A 24,848-nucleotide genomic window follows, 5' to 3' on the forward strand; every position below is an offset into this window, starting at 1 on the left:
GTGTGTGTGTGTGTGTGTGTGTTCGTCTGGGGCCCCCCATTCAGAAGGAGTGTTTCTGAATCCCAGCCACCTGCCAGCTCCGGTCCCTTTTCGCAGGTGTGAGACACTTTGTACGCGAGTCAGGTCACTGATGAATACGGAGCATATGTGACAGTCTTATCGCCTGCATCTCTCTGTAATAACATTAAGACGGCGCACTGATGGGGAGATTACTGAAATGTGAGGAAGTGCTCGCTACGTGCCTGATTCAGCCAACTAAAGAAAAAAAAAAGTGAACTAAAAAGCAAAACTTAAAAACACAAGGATTGTCAAATAAGGAACCCAAAGTGTTTAATGTTAAATAAGTATTTGATATAAAAGAGACACTTTTATAGATTGTGAAACAACAGCACACATTCCCCAAAAAACAATCTCCTTTTAATTACTTTACTTTACAAGGCTGCATTCTACCTGGCATTAATTCTAATTAGCTTGAACAGACGCACACATCACTTCACATCACTGCTTCACATCACATGAACACGCTTCTTCACATCACATGAACACACTGCTTCACATCACATGAACACGCTGCTTCATATCACATGAACACGCTGCTTCACATCACATGAACACGCTGCTTCATATCACATGAACACGCTGCTTCACATCACTTCACATCACTGCTTCACATCACACAAACACGCTGCTTCACATCACATGAACACGCTGCTTCACATCACATGAACACGCTGCTTCACATCACTTCACATCACTGCTTCACATCACACAAACACGCTGCTTCACATCACTTCACATCACTGCTTCACATCACACGAACATGCTGCTTCACATCACATGAACACGCTGCTTCACATCACAGACATGCTGCTTCACATCACTGCTTCACATCACATGAACACGCTTCTTCACATCACATGAACACGCTGTTTCACATCACATGAACACGCTGCTTCACATCACATGAACACGCTGTTTCATATCACATGAACACGCTGCTTCACATCACAGACATGCTGCTTCACATCACTTCACATCACTGCTTCACATCACACAAACACGCTGCTTCACATCACTTCACATCACTGCTTCACATCACACGAACATGCTGCTTCACATCACATGAACACGCTGCTTCACATCACTTCACATCACTGCTTCTCATCACACAAACACGCTGCTTCACATCACATGAACACGCTGCTTCACATCACATGAACACGCTGCTTCACATCACTGCTTCACATCACACAAACACGCTGCTTCACATCACATGAACACGCTTCTTCACATCACATGAACACGCTGCTTCACATCACAGACATGCTGCTTCACATCACACGAACACGCTGCTTCACATCACTTCACACCACTGCTTCACATCACACAACCACACTGCTTCACATCACATGAACACGCTGCTTCACATCACTGCTTCACATCACACAAACACGCTGCTTCACATCACATGAACACGCTGCTTCACATCACATGAACACGCTGCTTCACATCACTGCTTCACATCACACAAACACGCTGCTTCACATCACATGAACAAGCTTCTTCACATCACATGAACACGCTGCTTCACATCACAGACACGCTGCTTCACATCACACGAACACGCTGCTTCACATCACACGAACACGCTGCTTCACATCACTTCACATCACTGCTTCACATCACACAACCACGCTGCTTCACATCACATGAACACGCTTCTTCACATCACACGAACACGCTGCTTCACATCACACGAACACGCTGCTTCACATCACATGAACATGCTGCTTCATATATCATTTATTCTTATTTACTTTAACTAACATTTATGTGATGAGCTGGGTTTTAATATTTTCTTTAATCATTCTACAAGATCATGTAGCCTATTCATTTTATTCAATTTTTTCATTCGATTATCTATTTTAAAATTAATTCTTCATCGAATACATGCATGCATGAGGAATATGAACTCAGGGTCAATATTAACAAGTAAAAATAGCAGTGACATTAAATCACAGAAGTCTCAGATGTGTGGGAGAGCGGAAGAAAGTTTTCTTGCCTGACATCACCAGGGGTCAGAGGTTAAATTCACAAGCAGGTGGCTGAGCGAAAGAGAGCCTGAACCAGGACGTTTCTTTTACAGGCTTCATTATTCTCAAGCCAGACCAAAGCAGGCCAAGCCACGCCATCTGTTTCAGTAACCCGTTGTCTTAATTTCACAAACTTGTACCAGGAGATTGAGACTTTGTGATGTCTTTCAAATTCGTTTTTTTTCTCAGGATCTCAGCCAACTGCATTTGGCTGTGCATCACAATTGAAAGAAATCGGAAAGCGTGTAAATGTTGTTTGTTAAGTTCTTCGCTGTCAGATAACGAGCTTCTATTTCCAAGATGTCAGCAGTTCAGGAGCTTAGAAAAACAGTGCTGTTTTTTAGCTTGATGACACTGCATTTGAATTCATGAGTCCAAGGGTTTGAAATTTCTAAACTGACCGGGGATAATTATGTAACCATGTAACTGAGCTAAAAAAAAATCTAAATCAGCAAAACTAATCAGGACAGTGGACAGGACAGTGATCAGGACTGTTTGAAACAGCGTATTGAGCTTATTATGCTTAGCCAAACTGTAAGATGTCAAGGTTGGAGTTCTTGTATGAGTGTTGAATGTGTCTCTCTCTGTCTCTCCGTCCAGCCTGCCACTGTAACCTGCACGCCCGTCGCTGTCGTTTCAACATGGAGCTGTACAAGCTGTCAGGCCGGAGGAGCGGTGGGGTCTGTCTCAACTGTCGTCACAACACGGCAGGACGCCATTGTCACTACTGCAAGGAGGGTTACTACAGGGACATGACCAAGTCCATCTCTCACCGCAGAGCTTGCAAAGGTAACGGGATGAAACGAAGGTTGAATGCTATATAACTTTATCTGAGCACAGTCACCAGGATTCTTGAAATAGAAATTCTCTTCAATCTTTTTGTCAGATATATAAATTCTAATGATTTACACATCTGGACTGCATTTCTAGTTGCAGTCGTTAAAGCAAAAAGTAGAGATGATTTTAATTTCATAGCACTTTTCATTCATAGATATACAAATAAAGCAGCTTAAAACCTACTCTGCACTCACAGACTTGACTAAGTGATGAATGTTGCCTCCATAGCTGGTAAAGCCTTTGTGGGGGTGTAGAAATTAGCATTATTATTACATAATTATTATTATCAGTGTACAGACATCACCAGTTTGAGTAAATAAGTCTACAAGATAATATATACAAACTTTTAAGAAGAAAATGATTTTAACTTCTAAACCCCTCACCGTGCTCAGGTATTACAGGATTTCTTTAAAAAGTTTCGAGAAAAGCAGCCACCTGTCTTGGTGTCAGTGAACAGACCCATGCAACTCCCAGGCTATTTGAGGTTCTCTGTGAATCCGTGACGAGACAAACATAACAAACGGAACAGAGGTGTGAGCTGATCCACCGAGCAGAGCAGTGGAAACAACTCGCTAATCACCCCTCTCCTCCATTCATACTTAACAACGCACATACACATGTGCAGAGGCAGAAAAAACCAACACATACACAGGTGTGAGCACATACGTCAGGTTTGAGACCAAGCTGCCAAGGATTAATGTGTGTGGAGACAAAAGCTGCACTCCTTCTGTCTCGCTGCACCTCTGGGAGAAAAGGCTGGCTCCGAGGCGCTGAGCAAACAAATGGCTGTCACTCTGGCTAAACTTTCCCTGGCAAAAATATCCCTATGATGAACAAAATGCTTGTCCCTACCTATACTAAGAGAGTTCTCTAACAACAAAGGTAGATGGATCATTGGATCTATTCTAACTTTTACTACTTCTGATTGCAGCTTTTAAACAATATTCCTGGCTGCCATTGTGTATTTACACTCCAATCTCTCACCACATACTAATGAGAAATGAGTGACTTTGGCTAGCTGCACATATTGCGGTCTTCCAGCCACATCCACTGCTGAGCTGTGATTGGCTGGTGACAGCGCTTCGGGATGCCTGTCCTCTGGTGCCCCTATCATTGGTGCACCGCTGGCTATTTAAATACAGGAACAGCAACATGATATTTCCTATCGCATGCCACAACCTTCCTTCCAACTTAATTCTCTTTGACTTCTTCAACCCAAGTAAAAGGATGATGATGGTATGAGAAACAGGGCCTACAAATGTGTTTACAGAGGCATTTTATATCGGAGACAGTCGGGGATCACTCTCCAGCAGAGCGCCAGGATCGATTTACGGCATGTGGCAGTGTTCTGCTGAACACAAGCTTGATAGATCATCTCTACTTAGCTTAAAATGTGACAAATGGGTCTCTGCAGCCTTGCTTCGCTCTGCCAGCCTAAACATTTTCACAAGCTATATTTGGGGAGTAGTTCAGTTCAAAGGGTTGCAGCTAAGAGCAGGTTAAGTTTAACAGAGGCTCTCACTTCGCCTTATGGTGTAGCAACATCCATACATCTCTGCGAAGTCTTTCCAAACAGCTGGATCAGTAACCCGAACAGTTCAAGCACTTCTCCACATCCCCAGCTCATTGCTCTGGGATCAAACCCAAGCAGCCTGATTGCTGCCTTTCTCCTCAGGTGACAAAAGCAGGGTGATGTGACATCAGTTAAAAACCACTATATTTATTGTTCAAATCAACCAACCATCCCACTCTGCTGTTGTTGGACAGGAAATACAACACTGCGCCAAAACAGCCAGGAGGAAGTCTGCTTTCATTCCCCATTCCTGAGCCCCCTCTTCCTCCCCAACACTCCACATCTCAACAAAATGTCCTCTCAACAATTTGCTTAATAGCTGGAGGTTTAGTGAAGAAAAAGAAATGCCTCTTCTGCTCCGTACAGCGCCTACATCTCCAGTGGCAATGTGGAATGCCTCATGCTTTATTTCCCAGATTAACAACTTCACCCCTCATCAAGCGCAGTGTAAACATGGCTCTTGGAGGACCACAGTGCCCTCCCCTCCTCCCCACCCCAAACAGTTTTTTTTTTTTTCTCCAGTCCCACTCGTACTTTTGACAGACTAAGCCTTTAACAAGGCACAGCGAGTCCACAGAGATGGAGCTGGTACATGGATCACTGCAGCGCACTCTCCAAACCTCTCCACAACCATTCAAATCTGCGGCCCCCCCCACCGCAGGTTGAAATTAATTAATGTTTCCAGTTTGTAGCACCCCCCTGTGCAGGCTGGAAGACTGTGGTTTTGCATTTGAGGTTGACTTCTGAGATTACAGTGGTCGGAAATACAATTAAACTACTTGTCATTAAATTTTTGAGGAGAAGAAATGCACTGAATAGTTGCAATAATGCCTCGTAAACCTGTCCTGCTTGTTGAAATTGTGTCTATTAAAAACATATTATTATATACATATATTTATTAATATTATATTTAAGTAACAATGTTTTTAATTGTTTTAATTATCATCCTTATCTAGACACATGACACAGCTCTCACAGCAGCCTATTGATCTGTTACAAGCCTGGATTTTAAAACAGTATTGTTACAAATGTCAGTGGGATTTTGAGGTTTTATCTGGAACAGAACTAAAAAGTTACACCTTCAGTTCAGCGCTCTATTAGTTGCAAATACATGACAGTAATATCAATCTTTTCATAAACAGATTTCTAGTTTTTGTATTGAATTTAATTGCCCTGATTCCACCTTGAAATATTATTTGTAAAAACTGAAGCCTGCAGTATAAATGTGCCCAAAAAAACAGTTTATTTTATAGATAGATATGTAGCAGTGGCCAAAAGAAAACCGCCCTGGTTGAAAGGTTTAGAGTGAAACAAAACATCTCCCCATGTCATTAAGTTTTGCTGCGTGTTTTAATGATTATTTTATTGTCCTCTTTTTTCCATTAATCAACTTTTCCTCATAATTGTGTAAGGAACATGTTGGTGTTAAATTCTCACAGGAAATGAAGTAGATCCGTAAAAATGTCACCGTTAGATTTTATTTCACAAATATATTTGGCAGAAGCTTTTATGATATAAATCAAGCAGAACAAAAACAAAGAAGTCAGACCTTTAAAAAAAAAAAAAAAAAAAGATTTCATAAGCATCTCATTATGTTCATAAAGCTCCATAAATTCCAACTAAAAGCAACTCCAACGTCCACTGGACCACTTCAAGCAAATTTCGAATGACTCTGCGGGTACATATAACACATGCAGGACTAATAGGGAAGGCTGGGCTTCCACTTCAAACACGGGCTTTATGGTAAAAGTTTGGCAGAGCACACGCACACACACACACACACACGCACACACACACGCACACACACACGCACACACGCAACAATTTTCTCACATTTAACGTGCGATCCTCCCAACTAACAGCTTAAACAGACTTTGAAGTGCGTTCCACTCGTCCATTAATGGGAAACATTATTCAGGCAGTATTTGCAAGGAGCTCTTTGCCAAAAGGCTTTACATTGGAAACTCACTCTGATGAGCACACAACCTGACAGATCACAACGGAGCGGAGTACACCAAACCGGCTCTCAAGAAGCTCACAGACGCTCACACCCTGATGCATAACACACATCCGTATTTTGTTGTACACACAAAGTGAAATACTGTAATTAATCAAGTTATTTACTCCTCTGTGCGCTGCCCAGAGCAGACCTAATGAAGAACCTTATGGTCATAATGGGTGGAGGAGAGCTGTGCAATTTGATTGAGGTTTTATGCTGGTGCAAGGCCCAGTTCTCCATCTGGGATGGTCTGGAAGGAAAACACAGCCTGCTCTAATGTGAATAATTTCTCACTAGGTTTTATGTTGTAAAGGAATATGAAGAATCAGAGGAGGACAGGCCACAGACAGACTGTCGGCATTTGTAGGCAAATATTTGTTTTGTACGCTTTCATTTTTCAACTCATGTTGTTTTACTTGTGTACAATCTAGCTTGATGATCTTTTTGTCCTTTCTCTCCGAAGCATGTGACTGCCATCCAGTTGGAGCAGCGGGGAAGACGTGTAACCAGACAACAGGCCAATGCCCCTGCAAGGACGGAGTGACAGGGATCACCTGCAACCGCTGTGCAAAGGGCTACCAGCAGAGTCGCTCTCCCATCGCTCCCTGCATCAGTAAGGACTACCTGTTAATTCCACCTTTGCACAAAACAGAGGATTCACTCAGATGCACTTCATGAGTGAATCCACAGATTTTTGACATTTTATATTCAGGTTCAGGCCGGCCTTCAACCAGGTTACTTTCTACATATTCAACAGCCTCATATAAAACAATGTCAAATTCTGCCTGAAGTGCTTATGAATAGGACCTGAAAAGGACAGGACATGCTTGTTATGTATGAATCCATGGCTCACACTCATCATGGGTTATTTTTATACCCTGGTTCCATTATTTTGGATAGATATTTGGCTGTTTAAACCTTAGTCTGGATAAACAGACCATTACAGCTTGACTAACACCGCGTTGTTTGCCTTCAACGCCGTTAACGGTCCGTTTCACAATAAATCCTCCCGGAATGAGTCCAAGGGAATGATGGCTGATATGTTTATTGGCTGTATCTTCTGCCTGCAGATTCCAGGCCCTCGGCAATAAACGCCAACGCCTCATAGAAGCAGGAGATGGGTCACTACTAGCTGCTTTAGCTAGGAGCATGAAGTAGCTGGCTGGCATGAATAGATAAGATAACAGTGATGTCTGGGAGGACGTGTGCACACTAACAATTGTCCACTATTTTACATGGGGTTGACATTCCTGATAAAGTCGTGCGTGGACGTTTAATGTGTGTCTCTGGGGACTAAGAATCGGAGCGATATGTTTGGCCAGAATCCACAACGATAACTTAAACTCGTGAACCTGCTGGAACAGGATTTCTTTAATTTTGCCGTGAAGGTAACAAATGTGGTGTAAAAGTTGGAGGAAATCAGGTTCCTGAAGAGTAAAATGGATTTGGTTTCTCGTATACTTTTTTGAGATAATCTCTTTGGGTCTTAATAGTATGATATTACATTTTTGTGATATCTAACTTCCTGCCAGCTCCGACTTTAACAAGACCAGCGGCCCTTGGCTCTCCGTACCAACAGCATACCACAATCAGTAGGGAGCAGGACATTCAGAGGAAATTCAGCACATCTGCGTGTTAAAATCAACTTCATATCTGAATGTTTTTCATGATGCTCATGGGGGAAATTCTGGTCTTACAAGAAGAAACTTTAGCTCCTATATTTCCTCATCGATGTAACCGTCGCTTTCTATTCAGTAATCAGTGCAACATGATGACAGTGTGAATCTATGTGTGTCTCTTTGTCACAGAGATCCCTGTTGCATCTCCGACAGCATCGTACAGCAGCTATGAGGAGCCGTCAGGTGAGTCGACATAGCTGTCTTCCACTGCTTTGGCACATGGCATTGAAGCAGATAAACATGGAATTGCTTCCTTAAACTTGGACACAGCTTGGACACAGCATTATCAGACAAACATCTACTGTAATGGAATTTAGTCCCACATGCTTTGTAGTCCATTATTGTAACTTCAAATGTAATTAAAAAGTGGTCCGACAAAAGAGGGTTTTGAGGAAATATGATTAAAGTTTCAGTTGAACCAGATCGAGGGCGTGGTTACCACAGTGAGTGGGTTTATTTACATGTTGAGAAAAGCCAATTGAGTCTAGTAATGAGCTAAATGTAGAACTGAGGCTTGTCATTGTCCACATCAACATGAATGTTAAATTCACCCACTATCATCACTTTATCTGAACTCAGCACTAAATCAGATAAAAAGTCAAAGAATTCAGTTAGAAACACTGAATAAGGACCGAGTGGACGATAAACAACAAGCTTTATAGGTGGGATTTTTTTCAATCACTGCACAACTAAACTAAACTAACTGTTCCTCCATGCATGTAATTATAAGTGTATTTCAAGCACACGCATGTTTTTCCACCCTGCTCGACTAAACACACGTCAGTGAGGTCAGACGGTCGCTGATGTAAACTCCAGATATTTTGCCAGTGCTCCCTGTGGCCTCGTTGCCTGTATTCCCAGCCTGCCCAGCAGCCTCCCCGGGGTCTCAGCCCTAATCTGATTACATGCTTCATTTGCACCAGTTTGTATTTCAATCAAGGCTGGCTGCACCAGCAGCAAAGCCCTGCCGGACCCTATTGTTCATGTGCTCTGACAAGAGTCTCCATGTTGCACCGCTGACATTAGACGACATGTCACACTATTTACCTGTAGCTCTAATGTACAGTCATTTCTGTGTCTGTCTGATTATGACAATTCTTAAATTTACTTGACAAGCAACAAACAACTTCTAAGCCTGTTTTTTTTTTTGCTGTTTTAATTTACAGTGAATTAATTAGTTTCCACCATGATGCAGGTTTGTTTGAATAAGCTGAGTCACCTCTGATCATCGATCAGTGTCTGACGAGAGTGGCGCCACTGACTTCATTGAGCTTTGTTGCGAGTCCCACTTCCTGCTGTAGTGACTGCCGAGGCTGGGGGGAGTTTGGATTCCTGTCAGAAACTCCAAACAGACACCACCCTCCAAATTAGGAGCAGTGTGGTCCCAAGGGACCCCGCAGAAAGAACGTGGCACTGCTGCAGAGACACACAAAGGGGGCGTTTGTCCTCACAGCGGGAGATTGGACCTTAATGAGAGCCGAGGGTGTAATGGCCCACTGCGGCGTTTGCGCTAAGGGGCTAATGGGCAACATCAGTTATCGAAGGAAGGTATGATGAAGGCCCCCAGGGGCCAGCGGGAGATAAAGAGGCCCCCCGCCCTCACCACTTCATTTACATGGAAATCAGGCATGCTTGATATGGACCCGTCAAATTCATTTACTTTAGGATTTCCTCTTTTCTTATTTTTCCCGCCACCCCAGAAAGCAGCCAGGCATTCCAGCAGAAATGCTTTCTCTACATACATGAATTCGATCCCCATCCCACGTCCCAAACCGCTCTTTTTTTTTTTTTTTTTTTTTTGAGAGGGAGGAGAGGGGCGTTTTTTTCTTTCTCCATCATTACCCAGGCAACCTCATTCACACAGAGTATAATGGGAAAGAAAGGGGAAGACTGGACAGAGGGCTGGAAGAAATAATGAAGTTTGTCCATATTCAGGCAAGCTGAAAGGTCCCCTCTCTCTCTCAACTGCCCCCTCCTTTCTCTTCAGACTGCCCAGCCCAGCTTTCCCACCCCCCCTCAGAAAAAAGCACAAGGCTTATTGCTCTGGGAGAGGCAGAGTGGGAAGGGAGGTGGAGGGAGGGGGGGGGGGTACACTCTCAGATGGTCTGGTTCCAATTTGTGTCAGTCAGTGGAAAGTGGAGGGAACAAATGATTTCAATTTTCAGTTTGGCCTCTAGTCCCACCACCAGCTTCCTCATTACAAAAGGTACCTGGCGCCGTGACAGCATGACAGAGTGGCCATCGATAAAGTCCTTTGGCACACAAACCCAGGCACACATTCAGCGGTGTGAAGGGGTTCCTGCTTGGAGATTAATCATAAGTCTGTGAGCTTCTTTCTGGTTGCTCTTCTCTGGGGGGACACAGATCACTTAGCCTCAGCCGGCGTTGGAGTATTTACTTTCTCGCCTCATGTGGCTCAGAGGTTGCAAAGGGGTCCCTGCTAATTTTTTGGTAAATCTCTGGCTAATTTCCCCCCCATGACCTTCTTTTGTACAGGAGTGACCTCAGTAGCCGTCACAGCTCACACAATGCGTGCCAGGACACTGACGAGGGAGCGGGCTGGGATGGAAAACACGGGAGGGCGTATAGTAGGAGTGTGTTGACAGACACAGGAGGATCTGTGTAAGCTTTAATCGGTTTCACAGTGGCACTTTGAAGTCCTCTTTTGGACCCCGGGGAGGGGGGGGAGGAGGGGCACAAATAGTGCGACACAAGGGGCCACATATAAAGTCTATCCAGCTGGAGTCGTGCCGGATGATGCTGAGACGCGTTTCTTGGTGTTACAGGAGACATTTTACCATTTGCATTGTTTAAATTTGTTTACTTTCTCTTCGTCTATCTTCTTGTCCTCAGATTGTGAATCTCACTGTAAAGCCTCCAAGGGAAAAATGAAGATCACCATGAAGAAGTACTGTAAAAAAGACTACGGTAAGTGGGTCCAGTACACGGGAAGGTGGTCTGTCAGATGTTAGGCAACAGTCATGAGGTCAAATGTCTCAATTAATCACATCCCAAGCACAGCCGATCCACACCCTGTCGATGTGACGTCAGCGTCTTATTCGAACAGCCTCAGGTCAGCTCCACTAATACTCATTCATCCATGTGGATTTATGTGAACACTAAACTGACATTTCTACCCCCTGAAAATAGTCTTTTTAAAAATGTGGATCATTTTTAAGTGTGTGCAGGAATTTGTTTTAGCTTTTTAAGATGTGTGATTGTCAACATCTTGTCACTCATAAAAGTTCATTTGATGAGCTGATCCAGCTAACGCTGTTTGTGCAGTTGTATGACCATAGACATAAAAAAAGAAAAAGAAAAAGAAACTAAACCAGTCAATACATTCAAACCAGATGTTTGTGTTAAAGAGTGTGGCTGTTTAGGTAAAGTCATGAAGCTATACAAATCTATACAAGAACATCTATAATTTCTCAGGCGTGTCTTAGAGCAGCTTGACAGTTTGCACAATATGTTTGTTTTGTGTTTTGCAGAGAATTAGATGAGACGCCCGATAGCACAATCATCTCTGCACAATAAATATGAAGCTGAAACGAACAGCTGAATTAGCTAAAGTGTGAAAGCAACAATTTGGGGTTCATGCCTGGGACTATTTCCTTGGCAAGAAGCCGTATCATGTTCAACCAACAAGAAATCCAGGCCAAGAGTTAAAACTAGATATAATGTAATAATTAAGGATCTTTAGAGTAGGCGCGGGAATGCCGATTTTATTATTGTTGGGACAAAACCAGGCGAGCTGCTTCCCCCTGTCTCCAGTCTTTTTGCTAAGCTAAGCTAAATGGCTACAGCTAAATGCTTACTGTGCAGGGGTAAGAGTGGTACCGATGTTCTCATCTATCAAGGGAAGGGCTGGCTTTAAAATGCTGTTGCAGCTGACACAATGAAATACGAGGGAACGAGAGTTCTCATGCTTTAATGCAAGTGCAGTTTAGACTTGTGTTTGAGGATGTATTACTCATCTACTGTTATTAAATGCATTCAGTAAAAGTCTCCCTCCCGCCTGCAGAACCTATTGTCTGAGCAGTATTAAAAGTGCCACAGTATGGAGGTCTAAAGTGTTCAAATGACAGTAGATTTGCACGCAAAAGACAAACACATCGTACGAATACGATCGGGCTTTGCCCAGCCCAGCCAGTCTGAAGCAAATTTACAGGCATTTTTTACAAGAAATCCCAAATTAATGAGAAGTCAAAACACATAATAATCCCATGATGCTGTCAGCACAGGACACGCAGCTGAAACACATCCATAGTGACGGGTAGAAATATGTTAAAGCACTGGCACCACCAGAATACATCAAATGCAGCTGTGTCTCACAAACCAGCAGCTTGGAACAAATAGGACATTTCAAGTAGTATAACACGACTTGAATTTTCCTTTTGTTTTATCTGTCAAACAAAAAACACAACTACGGGAGGATACAAGGGTAAAACACTTTCCTGTGAATCTCTCTACATTTGTCCACATGGCAAACAATCTACTTCTGCACAATTTAATCATCGCAATAAAATCTGCTATCAGTGGATTCACATCTGTAACCCACAGAGACAGAAAAAACAACAACTCTGAGGCATCCAGTGTTTGTCAGAATATAAACTGCTTCCAGCCAAGATTTTCCAAATATTATATAGACCCAAACGACTACACATTTTTATTAAAAATGACCCAAATCGATTTGTGTGCTTTGTGGAAGCTGTATCCTCTAGTATTTTTGTAAAAATCTCTCTATTGTTGACCAACATCAATGATTCAGATTTCAGTGAACTGTTAATGTAAAGTTGTGCATTAAGAAGGTTTGTCCCTACAACTCTACTCTACTTTCAGCTTCCCTGATGTTGATCTATTTCAGGTCCGAATACATTTTCTCTCATTCAAATTCATCATTGGTGAAACTTCATCAATCAGACAGAAAAGCAGCTCTACATACTTGAAACGGCATCCAACTGAAAATTGGCCAAATACATTTTATTCCCCCCTTGCAGTTGAGCAGACAGTAATTCAGGCCATTTGTCGCATGTTGCTACAAAGCCAAATGCAGCCATTATTCATATTTCGATTGACTTAAATCTTCATCATCAGAGCTGAGGCAGGCTGTGTGACTATAAATCAGTCAGGCTGATTCGAGCGAAGCGGGCGGTTCCTGTTGGTTTCCTCTGAAGTCCCCCTAAAAAACTCTGGAAGCAGATGATTGTGAGTGAGCCGCGCCGAGGCGGTATGGCAGACATCATTGCTTAGCATGCATTCCCTTTGCCGAGGTCTAATTCATTTCTCAGGCCTGTCGCCTTGCTTTTGTGGGGCTTCAGAGTCTCTTCTCTGTTCTTCGGGGGGCCACAACCCCCCATGTGTGAGTAGTGATGCAGGCCCCTGGGGGTCACGGGAAGGGGCCCTCTGTTTGAACACAGTTGTGCGCTCTGCCGGCACCGAGCATTCCTCAGGGCACAAACAGGTGGTAAATTAAGCAGACGGTGACGGATTGCCACCCCGGAGAAAAAGAAATATGTTTTGTTTATTCAATTTTTGTTTTTCATCACTGCCGTAGCTACGGAGACGGCGGACACAAAGGGATTATATTCTCGCCTGACACCCTCCTCTGCACACACGTACCCTCCCTCTCCCTGCCACAGCGGGGACAATGAATCAAAGGGCCGCGTGTTTACCGACGCTCCGGGATAGTGCTCAAAGGCAGGGCCCCCCCAGACCCCCCTTGCCACCTCTCTGCGCTCACCCAAGGGTAACAGGTCCCTGATCATTCACTCAGCTGATAACCAGAGGGGACAGGGGCCTCTGCGCGGTAATTAAGCAAGCTCTAATTTCATTAGCCCCTGCCTGTTGGTGGCATGCAGTGTCAAGTCTCAGCACACCCGAAGAAGATAAACCCAGTGGGAAGCTTGGCTGTGAGGGAGCCTCGGTTGGCAGCCATTGTCCCGAGTGCTGGATCATCTCACACTTCCTCTCACACTCCGTCTCACCAAACAGTGTGCACTATTTTCTAATAGATTGCTTGACCCCGCGCTCCCGTTCTCTCTCTGCTGTCTATTTAGCTCAGACCAAGTGGCAGAAGGTGTGTGTGCGTGTGGATTTGTGTGTGTTTAAATACGCAGCGTCCACTGAAAACATACTTGAGAGAGAAAGAAAGCGGGGCAGACACAGGCGGAGAGACTGTGCCTGGGTGTCGTAAGCGAGACCCCTTCAGCAGAGTTCATGGTGGCGGCTCGGGGTAGGAGAGCGCCGTCTCGGCTGGATTCTCACGCTGCAAAGTTGGATGGGGCTCTGGGAGCAGAACCCGGACAGCTCATGAGGTCGGAAACACATCCCGATTTCTCCTCCTGGAACTTTTCGCTGGGGCCGTGAAGACAAATAGTCACAACCCCCTCCCACCCACCCCCTACTCACACACCCTTTATGTGTTGTCTGGATGGAGGAGAGGGCCGCAATGAATGGCAGAGCTGTGAGAGCTTGCTCCACTCAGCCCAACAAACCGTCTTTCTTCTGAAATTGTGTGCAATTTGCTCACACCATGCATTGACACACACAGTTAAACAGCCGACTCCTCCAGTTCTCTTCATTCTTGGCAGCAACAGGGGATGACAGAAGAACAGAGAAAGTGATCATGTTAAGGCACAATAGCAAAGAAAAGGCTAAAGAGGAACTACCGATTTAGTTATTATTATTATTATTACACACTTATTTCCACTCTAAATCAAATGTATAATTCCCTGACTTTACACTGACTTTCACTGATTAAAAGACCAAAATTCTATGACCAGTAATAAATAGAAAACCCAGGGTGCTGAGCAGACAAGAAACAGCCACATTATTTTATTCCCATCAATTTGCAAACTCGCACACATTTTCAGTACTAAAATATTCATTGCTTAGACCTACTGCCCAATTATGATCACACACCAAGCCTACGCACCCTTTTTAACATCCTGACCCAAAAAAAAAAACTGTTGGCGTGGCTGCGAAGGGCTCCTTCTTCCATATTTGATATATATATATAGTCTTTGAATTATTTTTGTAGCCAAAGCTCTTTAAATATACATTTTCCTGGCATGTTTGCCTTCCTAAGCAGGTACAAGAAAAGGCCTATCGTAACTGAAGTACCTGCCACTTGCTGACAAACAGAAAGGGGATAAACCACTCATGCAGTACGGGAAACACTTGAAATAATGCAATTAAATAAAAAATACTACATGAAAAGTATATTTCGATAAATGGCAACTAAAATTTAAACATGCCAGCAAAAGTCCTTGATATTTCATGACTTGGCCCAAAACATGATCACATCCCCTGACTTTCCCTGTCTGGAAAAGAGGGTTTAAAATTCCCTGATATTCCATTAAATTCCCTGATCTGTGGGAACCCTACAAGAATTTGGTTAACTTGCAATTCAAGAGCCTTGTTTTGACATTAAAAAATAAAGAAATTGCATCAAGCAATAATTGATTAAGTATTAAATTAGTTACACATAATAGACCATCTTGAGTGTTTCTTATCATCTAATCCAGTCTTTTCCAGATTAGATTGCTTCTCACAGTTTTAAGTGAACCACTGCACACACTTAAACGGTAACAGCACATTCCTAGCTAAACCCACGGGATAAAGCACTTCGACTTCAAGCGCAGATTATCTCCGACACTGCTGAGCTGTTTGCCTCTTGTTGCAATCACGGTGATGAAGTAATGGCTGCTGCACTAGACGGAGAAATCTGCGCAGGGGAGCTTCTGTGAAGGGAGCTTTTACTCATTTCCTGGTATGAAAATGTCAGGTACAAGTGGCGTCCCAATAGTTACCAGGTTGAGCTTGATTTCGCCTGAGGTTGCCTGTGTTCAGATGTTCAGACTGCAGTTTAACACCTGACAGGCCAATCGGAAAGAATTTGTTTCAGAACTTATATTAGTTGCAGATGTGGAATTTTTCTATAAAACTTTCTTTTGGGCTATTTATTTTTGAAAAACAAAAACAAAAACTGCTTCTTCTGCCTTTAACCCAGCCGGGCAAATGAAAAAAACTGTCTCTGGCCTTCATAGGGACGTGTGATTTCAGATGTTCTCCGTCGGAAGCCATTGTGTTTGCACAGGGAGACAGGGAGCTATGGAAACTGTTGCTGTAGTCGGGAGAATGCTCAGGAGCAAAACGAGAAAAGGTCGTAGGTCGGAGATGAAGGGGCGGGGCCGAGGACATGCAGCAGATTTCTGGGTCGTGTTCAAACAGACGTTTTATTGGCTCTTTTATGCAATGTTGTATAAAAGTGTTTTGAAGAAGAAGGTGCTCGTCTGTCATTCCCATGCTTACCATGTGATATACTCCCACAGATCATCTCAAGCACCCGTTCCTCAAATGAAATCATTTTGAAACAGATGTTTTTTAACACCATTATTTAAAAGTAGACATTGTTTTGATGTGTTTTTATAGTTCTTCAAGTCTTTATGCCGGTTTGGTTTATGTTACAAATGTCACTTGGAGTGGTACAAGTTGGACACTTTAGCTCTTTATGTGTATTAATTTTAGCTCTGTAGACTTTGCTAACTTTCTCAGTTCTAACATGTTAGGAATAAGTGGTCTATTCAATTTTTTTACTTGTTCATGTAGGTGATTTAACTTCTGCTTTTCTCCTCCATCAGCTGTCCAAGTGCACGTTCTGAAGGGAGACAAGGCAGGTGAGTGGTGGAAGTTCACCGTCAACATCATCTCCGTGTACAAACAAGGTGAGCATCGCATCCGCCGCGGGGACCAGCTGCTGTGGGTGCGCGCAAAGGACGTGGCCTGCAAGTGCCCTAAGATCAAGCCCGGCAGGAAGTACCTGCTCTTGGGGACGGACGACGACTCCCCCGGGCAGAGCGGCGTAGTCGCCGACAAGGGAAGCCTGCTCATCCCGTGGAAGGACCTGTGGGGCCGCCGGCTGAGGAAGTTCCAACAGCGTGACAAGAGGGGAAAGTGCTAAAAGTGGGATGAAACCGAGGAAGAGGAAAGGATGGATGAAAAAATAAAAATAAACTGGAAAATTGAAAATAGAGACACAGGTGAAAAGTAGGAGAAGTGGGGGAATGACTGAGTGCTGCTGCTCTGAGCTGGAGCGAAGAGATTAGTGTTTTTTTTTTGTTTTTTTAGGAACTTTTGTGAAGGAGCTCATTCTACACTTCTTCTGTTTCTGTACGTCTTTCGAGGTTTGTTTTGTTGTATAATTGCAGAGTTTGCACCTAATGTTACAGATATGTCTCACCCTGACTCTCTTACCCATGATGCCATTTGTTTATTAAAGTCCTGTGTTCAGTTATTTTAAAGCATCTTCTGTACTGCCCTTTTGTGTCTTCAGAGGATCTGTTTCCATTGTGCTGTGAAAAGAGTCGTTAGATGAAGATTTATCACATGGCATCGAGGGACTCTGCTCACGTATGATAAGTTGCTCTTTGCAACCTGCCAAACTTTGCAGAACATTTTTCAACAGGTAAAAAGTTAAAAATGGTGGACTTGTTCACAACTGTGGTCTCAGAGTGCCATTTTTCATGAGAGCTCCAGGCTCATATGTGAGTATTACCTCAGTGTTGCGGCAGAAAAATGCCATTAAGATCCTCTCCTCGTTCTGTGTAATGGTCTTGTTACGAGAAAGTTTTTGCTCGGCGCTTATCGATATTTCAACAGTATGTTGTGGTTGTGACCTCTACAATATAAGTAACCATATGTGCATACATAGACATTATTTTTAGTAGATGATGCCATAGCATCAACTAGACGTAGAGTAGACTTCTCAACCATGCACTTATTTTTACTAGTCAAAAGTTTTAGAACATATGAGATATGTTCACAAACCGATCAAGAGGGGCATCCAAAAAGACAAAACCTGAACCATTTGATGCAAAACAAAAAAACAAAAAAACAAAAAAAAACTGTCTAGCTGGTGCAAACCCTGCTCGCCTCACTGATGACTCAATGGGTTGATGTTTCTGGGGGACTGTTCAAAGAAGCGTAGTGTTTATTCTCTACTAAATGTAAGTTGGACGTCTGAAACATTTGTAAGTGACAGAACTGATGAAGTGAAGCATCCGATTTTCATAGAAAAAGAGAATATCGACCTATCAAGCAAACCTCACACCACTGACTAGGGCTGGGTACCGAACTTTAATACTTTTATACCAAATTTCAATGCTATTGCTACATCTACACTAATGTAGAAAATCACTCAGTTTGGACCCCTTATGTCACCGTTTTCAAAATGATTTTTGGCCACATAAATGCCCGATTCGCAGCAGTACCTGGAGGCTTCTCTTTGCGCAGCAGGCTGGCTAGCGTGTACTGATAGCCTGCATGTGAGGCGTATAGGAAACATTGGTCAGTTTTTGCATCAAGGAATAGCTTGCACGTGAAACGTGCAGGAAACATCTGTAAATTATGGTATCGAATGATAGCTTGCTTGTGCGGCGTTCAGAAGACTTCTGTAAATTGTGGCTACAGAAAATAACCTGGTTTACACTTTCCCTCTCTCAACTGCATGAAAACTAAAGACTTGTACCGTAATGTGTAATATATTCTTCTTTCTGTTAAAAATGAATTTTAAAAAATTGGTATTGAAAAAAAGTATTGTTCAGGAACCAGTATCGAAGTCAAGATATAGGTGCCAGTATCGAAAAAATTTTAAGGGTACCCAGCCCTATCACTTGCATACTGCATGCTCACTATATACTGTAGCTGACTGGCTAATAATGATTGTGAATTATGTACACATTTAATTTGTATACAGTATTCAATGTTGTGGAAAAAAATAACCTGTGGAGTGATAAAGTATCACAGATGTTTCTTGTATAGTGTGTTAAGCACACTGTGTCAAACGTCCGTCACCTCAAAGCGACTGTTTGAGGACCGGATTTCATTATCCAGACTTGGTACTCGACAAAAAGGCATGACCGATTGTCTACATGTTATATAGCTGTATAGTATTACTTTTGTTGTTGTTGTTTAAAACATTAACTAGATCTATCTTCATGTGTATTTAACCAGAGTTTTAAATACTAGAGGCTTATAAAGAAATAAATGAATGTCAGACAAATTTCTCATGTTTACCTGAGTATGTGCACCCAGAGGATCTCACAAACACACACACACACACACACACACACACACACACACACACACACACACACACAGGTCCACCTCAGTGCTCTGTGCATCATACTGTATGTATTTGATGATTACAAAGTGCTAATAAAGTCTCTGCCAACACAACGACACATTCCAACTATTTCTTGCAGGCGTTTGCAGAAAGGTACTCACAACCACACTTTTGTTCTCCATAAATATTATTTCTGAACAATTATCTGCTCATGTTTATACATTGGCTTGTAAATGTTGTTTAGCAGTGTCCTTGCAAATGGTTGTGTAATGTCTTGTAATACTAATATATTATGTCTATCACAAATGAATATATTTAATGACACATTAAATTTGTGGTGTTTTCATGTTGACCTTTTTATTTTTTACTTTTGCATTGGATTGTAGCTGGCTGTAATGAACAGTATTGGTTAATGTTTTTCAACGGTCTGATAGAACTGAAACTTAATGCGTCTGAAATAAAGCTGAATAAAAACACAACACGAAGATGATCCAGGCTGCAATTACATCTCTCAGGATCAAAAGCATCATTCATTGCTTCCAGATTCTGTATGAAAACATTTCTATGCACCTACTCACACAATGTACTTTAGTACAATTTAAGGTGTAACTGTTGGCTACTTTGTGTTATGAAATTCTGCTTGAAAAACATTGGAAGCCAATACAATATGAAATAATATGTTAAATCTTCTCAAAATAATGACCTACGGAAATTCTTGCAAAACATAATATTGTAGCTACATCCCATCTTGGTAACACTTTAGACAACAGCTCACATAATGTGTAATTATTCATTCCACACAAGGTATTAATAAAAAAAGTAATTATTGCATTATTAGGGGAGGAGGACAAGCAGTTCAGAAATAAAAGGAATTTGAGTTTAGGGATATATACTAAAGAACAAAATAAAAAGCATGTGCCTGTACAGAAACAGCTACAGTATAAAATAAGTTGTATTTAAGTTTTTAAAATAATGATAATAAACTGGGGAACAGTAATTCAGTTTTGGGATCCAATGTCAGATTCATTTAATAAATCAATACGAATTTTAGAGAAGAACTTACAAGCAGATGAGCTTTTATTTCCTGACATATCATCAAATCATAATCCGTTGCATGTTTATATCGAGCTTTATAGTAAAATGTTTGGTATAAATAGTGTGCAGAAAAAAAATATCACAGTGTATGTGTGGGGTATATAGGCTGTATGAGGTTAGTTTTACACTGTAACTTAAGTGTAGTTATACAGTATCTTAAAATATATAATTAAGTGCCACACATTATTCAACTTTTCATGACATGTATGCTAATGTGCTCTATTTTTTTTCAATATTTATGAGGTAATTTAAAATGTACTTGCAGTACAAATGAGTTCCCAAACACCATTTGTATGTCTCCACATTAACCATACGGACACAGGACTTTAAATTACAGCTTTAATATTTTGTACATATGCAGTATAAAGGCTGTAATGAAAGCGTCACCTCATTTTCTGTGCTGAAAAGCAACAGGCAGGAGTGTAACTGATAATCACAGCTCAGCAGGGTCAATGAGCATGTTTATGCTGTGCAGTATAATGATTAATAAAAAAAAGACAGGCTTTTAGGCCTCTAAAGGAATATTATCCTGCTGAAACATTTCTTAAGTGAGAACTTTCTCAAAAAAAAAATTGGAATTCTCTGAAGGGAAGTTTTCGGTGTGGCATAAAAAATGTGAAGCCAACAGTGAAGCAATAGCAGCAAATTGATTAAAACATTAGCTGCTGGCAAAGAACTTCAACCATGTATTGCAGCGCTGATCATCATTTTTGTTGGATCCCGTGCCTCCATAAACTTCACAGACAATAAGGACTGGCTGTAAGATTGTTATAATGCAAGCATATTACTAAAAGGGTGATATCACCGACGTGTCTAATCCAAACCGCAGATGTTATTGTTGTAGCTGGGAGGTTTTGGAATCAGTGGAAACCCTTAACTTATTCCTGCGGGACTTTCACACAAAAACACACAATTCTGAACCTGCTCCAAACGAGAGTCCGTCTGTCTTGGCTCGTGGACGGGGTATTGATATACTGCTCCTGCGATGCCCAGCGCAAAACACTCCAAAGGGGCCAACCAATTATACAGTCAGTACCGAAAGTTTAAGCTGTGTTCTCCATTAATATCAGGCCACAAGGACGGTGAGCTGCAAAAAACACTTTTAACAATCAGTAAAAGGAGAAAGGGAGGGATGAAGAGGTCACTGGATGAACGCATGATCGAGGTAGAATAGGTGTTGTTGTTACAGGTATATTTAATTGGCTTGTCTGACAATGAGGTCATCAGGGCCTGCAGGACAAGACCGACCTCACTTCAGTTTATGAAGGCTGAGTGTTGCACAAGATCACTGAGATTTCTCTCATGATTCAGGCGGGACGGGAGAGCTGAACAGAGATCTGGGAGTGTGCGTACTTCCCGCTCAGTATGCGCAAAGATGAAGCTGGGACAACAAACGCGTAGACACGACATGACCGTAGTTCTTTGATGGGCTTCGGGTTGGGCTCAGTTTTCCATCAGCAACACCGACTCGGAACTTTCCGCACAGATAAACCCCCCCAGTCACACTGCTGCCATTGTCCTCCTCGGAAAACAAAGCCGGGCAGGGCGGTTGTGATAGTGCGACACGCTGAGGCTGTCCTAGCTTCGGTGGCAGGGTGGCCTTCTGCCCTTTAATTGTGTGCTGCGCTGACAGCTGCCAGGAAATGGAAACAACAAGTTGTTGAGTGAAAAGGCTTCAGCTCCCATGACATATACTCTATACATGTTTGATGATGATGACAGGATGGAAAAGAGCCTGATTTCTTTGTCAGATTGAGCCCATAAAAACAGTCAGAGGATTAAAATTTACTGCTTTTTCCTTATTGTTCCTTGCCCCCTTGTTTTTCACCGACAGGTAACCAGTGAGCGTTATGAGGCCGCTGTGGCTGTCTGCAGCGCTGAAACAACATCACATCAGGGATTATGTGACTTCCATGTGTGTGTGCGTTTTATAACTCTGTGGGGACACTTGCAGTACACTCCAAGGTCCTGAGACCCGAGTGGCGTCAAATCAGTGAACCGCCTTAGAAAGCAAATGTTCAAAAGGAGTATTCCGCAAACTTTCTGCACTCAGGAAGAGTTCACCCACTGAGGTGACATTCCCCCTATCTTGAATGGTATCAGTCCATACATTCAGAAATCTATGGACAACTATAGAACTCCTAAAAAAAATATATTGAATAAAATGACCACCATGGTGGGGCGGGAGGCATCACAAGCAGCCTTAATCCCATTCACAGACCCTCATCAACAGGCCCGACTCATTCAATAGCAAAGGAAAAGAGAAAGGGGGGCATTCCAAATGGTCGAATAACAATGTAATTAGCAAGTAATTACAGAGTTTTGACAAGACATTCATTAACTTCAGTGTTAATGAACAATGTTTTAATGACTCTGATTGGGCCTTTATTACACAGCGCGGGAGAAAAACTCATTACTGAGATCTACCAAAATGAGTTTGGGTAGCGAGCTGAGAGGCCGGTGACACTTAAGTGGATTAGCTGTGTGGGATGGAGGAGGAACACCGAAGAAGATCACAGAGACTGATTAGCATCCAGCAGCAAGAAACATTTAGAGCCATCATTTCTAATCTTTATTCACATTCCAGGCAAGTGACTGTCGAAGAGGGACTCCAAGAGTGCCACCACATTTCATTTCAGTCAGGGAGGCTCAATCATTTCAATCAAGTCAGATTTTAAATTCAGATTTTATGCATGAGATCTCTGCATACCTCGCTCAGAGCAAAAAAACTATATATGCAATCACAGGCTTTTTGTTTTGCTGAAACCCACTTGGCCTCACACTCCATCTTCTTAACCCTCTGCAAAACTAGAGCTGCACCACAGATGCTGTTTTGTTTGCTTTAAGCACCCGACTAAACAGAGAACAATATAACTGTTTTCTCAGCTGACTAAATGTATTTCCAAGCCCTGTTTGCTTTGCCCCCTCACGGGGACGGGAAAACGATCATATAATTAACAAACGCAAAGCGATTTTCAACTTATAATTATAGAAATCTGCATGACGATTGACAGAACACATCAAATAAACAATCAATACTGTCAGTATAAATTTGGCTATACATGCACAGGTGGTGTGTTGCATGTTCCTCTGTCTGTTTTTTCGCGGCAGCTTCCATCAGTCGATGGCCACTCTTTTACTTCCCAGCATTCGTTCCCAGTCGGGCTTCAGCTGAGTGAAAGAAAGAGGCTCCATGAAACAAAGCATGAAGCACCTTTAGGAGATGGAAAGAGGGCTTAAAGAGGTGCTCGATGGATGCCCACTGTGTGACCAGCACACACACACACACACACACACACACACACACACACACACAACACGGGCGCGCACACACACATGCTACAAAAAAACATATATGTGCGCGTACACACATGCACAGACACGCATTGTATTACACCCTCTGCTTTTGACACCAACACCTTTAGAGCCCCCACCCACCTCTCCACTCCCCCACCCACTCCACTCACTCATTCACTCTCTCCAAAACTTGCCTCTCCATTTCTGTCTTTTCTTTCAATGCACATGGTTCAAAAGCTGTATTTCTGGCTTACTAGATTGGAGCACAAAGGCTCTTCTTATGCATCCTGGAGAAACCCCACTAGAGAGGCCTCCATCCCATCCTGGATAGGAGAGCACACACAGACAGAGTTAGTCCTCCTTTTTTTTTTTTTTTTTTTTTGTCTCATTACCATTTCCATACAGGATTAAGGCACTTGGCTTTTGGATGGTGTGTTCTATATTTTTCACCCATACCCATCCCCCCTACACTTCTGCATTCTAATGGTCCCGAGTTAAATGATCAGTAAGACAATCAGCTCATAAACTAGCTCTTTTTCATGTCTATTCGCGCACACTGCCGGGGACACAGAGGATGCCAGAGTGGATGGATCTCACTGGGGTCCGCGCCATGAGGAGAGTCCTTCAGTCGGCTCACAGTAGCGCCCTGTCCTCCAGCTTTTAATGGGGACAAGAGGACACCGAACACAGTTTAGCAGCAATTTGACTTCTCATGCTGTTTAAACATAACCATTTCCTGTAATATGACCCCAACATAGACTCCACTCACATCGCTCTTTTTCCTGCAATAGACCTTCAATTTAAATTCATAAACTGCTACTATATATAGTATCTTTTATTGTCCTGTCATTCCTGCACCATATAAGCCACACTGTTCATTCTCATACAGCTGTGTCAGAGCTTCAATGAGCTACTGATGATGTGAACGGGCAAAACTGCGATCTGAAGAATTACGACTTTAAAAGCACAAAAAAGGCACATTGCATGGAGATAATTTGTTGTTGCAGGTCAGCTTGTACACGATGATGAGAGCTGGACCATTAAGTCATCCGATATTAGCATGCTGTAGATATATCAGGTAGAAACAGTGTCACCAGTTAGTTCGTTGACCAGAGAGCACTGACAAGTTGATCATGATGAGAAATTG

The 24,848-nt window shown here is 42.6% G+C and overlaps 1 protein-coding gene across 2 annotated transcripts in view; it reads left to right on the forward strand.

Annotated features, from left to right (window-relative positions):
* Nucleotides 1–19,799, forward strand: part of ntn1b (netrin 1b) — a 43,125-nt gene extending 23,326 nt beyond the window's left edge. For both annotated transcript variants that reach the window (XM_069149446.1, XM_069149447.1), the window contains exons 3-7: nucleotides 2,694–2,882; nucleotides 6,966–7,115; nucleotides 8,311–8,364; nucleotides 11,035–11,109; nucleotides 16,827–19,799. In XM_069149446.1, the coding sequence (XP_069005547.1) occupies nucleotides 2,694–2,882; nucleotides 6,966–7,115; nucleotides 8,311–8,364; nucleotides 11,035–11,109; nucleotides 16,827–17,146 (788 nt within the window). In that variant the 3' untranslated portion in view covers nucleotides 17,147–19,799. The remainder of the gene's footprint in view (nucleotides 1–2,693; nucleotides 2,883–6,965; nucleotides 7,116–8,310; nucleotides 8,365–11,034; nucleotides 11,110–16,826) is intronic.
* Nucleotides 19,800–24,848: the final 5,049 nt, after the last annotated feature.

Source organism: Embiotoca jacksoni, unplaced genomic scaffold (assembly GCF_022577435.1).
Source record: "Embiotoca jacksoni isolate LCO1_2020_lvr unplaced genomic scaffold, fEmbJac1.0.p SCAF_15, whole genome shotgun sequence".
NCBI classification, from domain to species: domain Eukaryota; kingdom Metazoa; phylum Chordata; class Actinopteri; family Embiotocidae; genus Embiotoca; species Embiotoca jacksoni.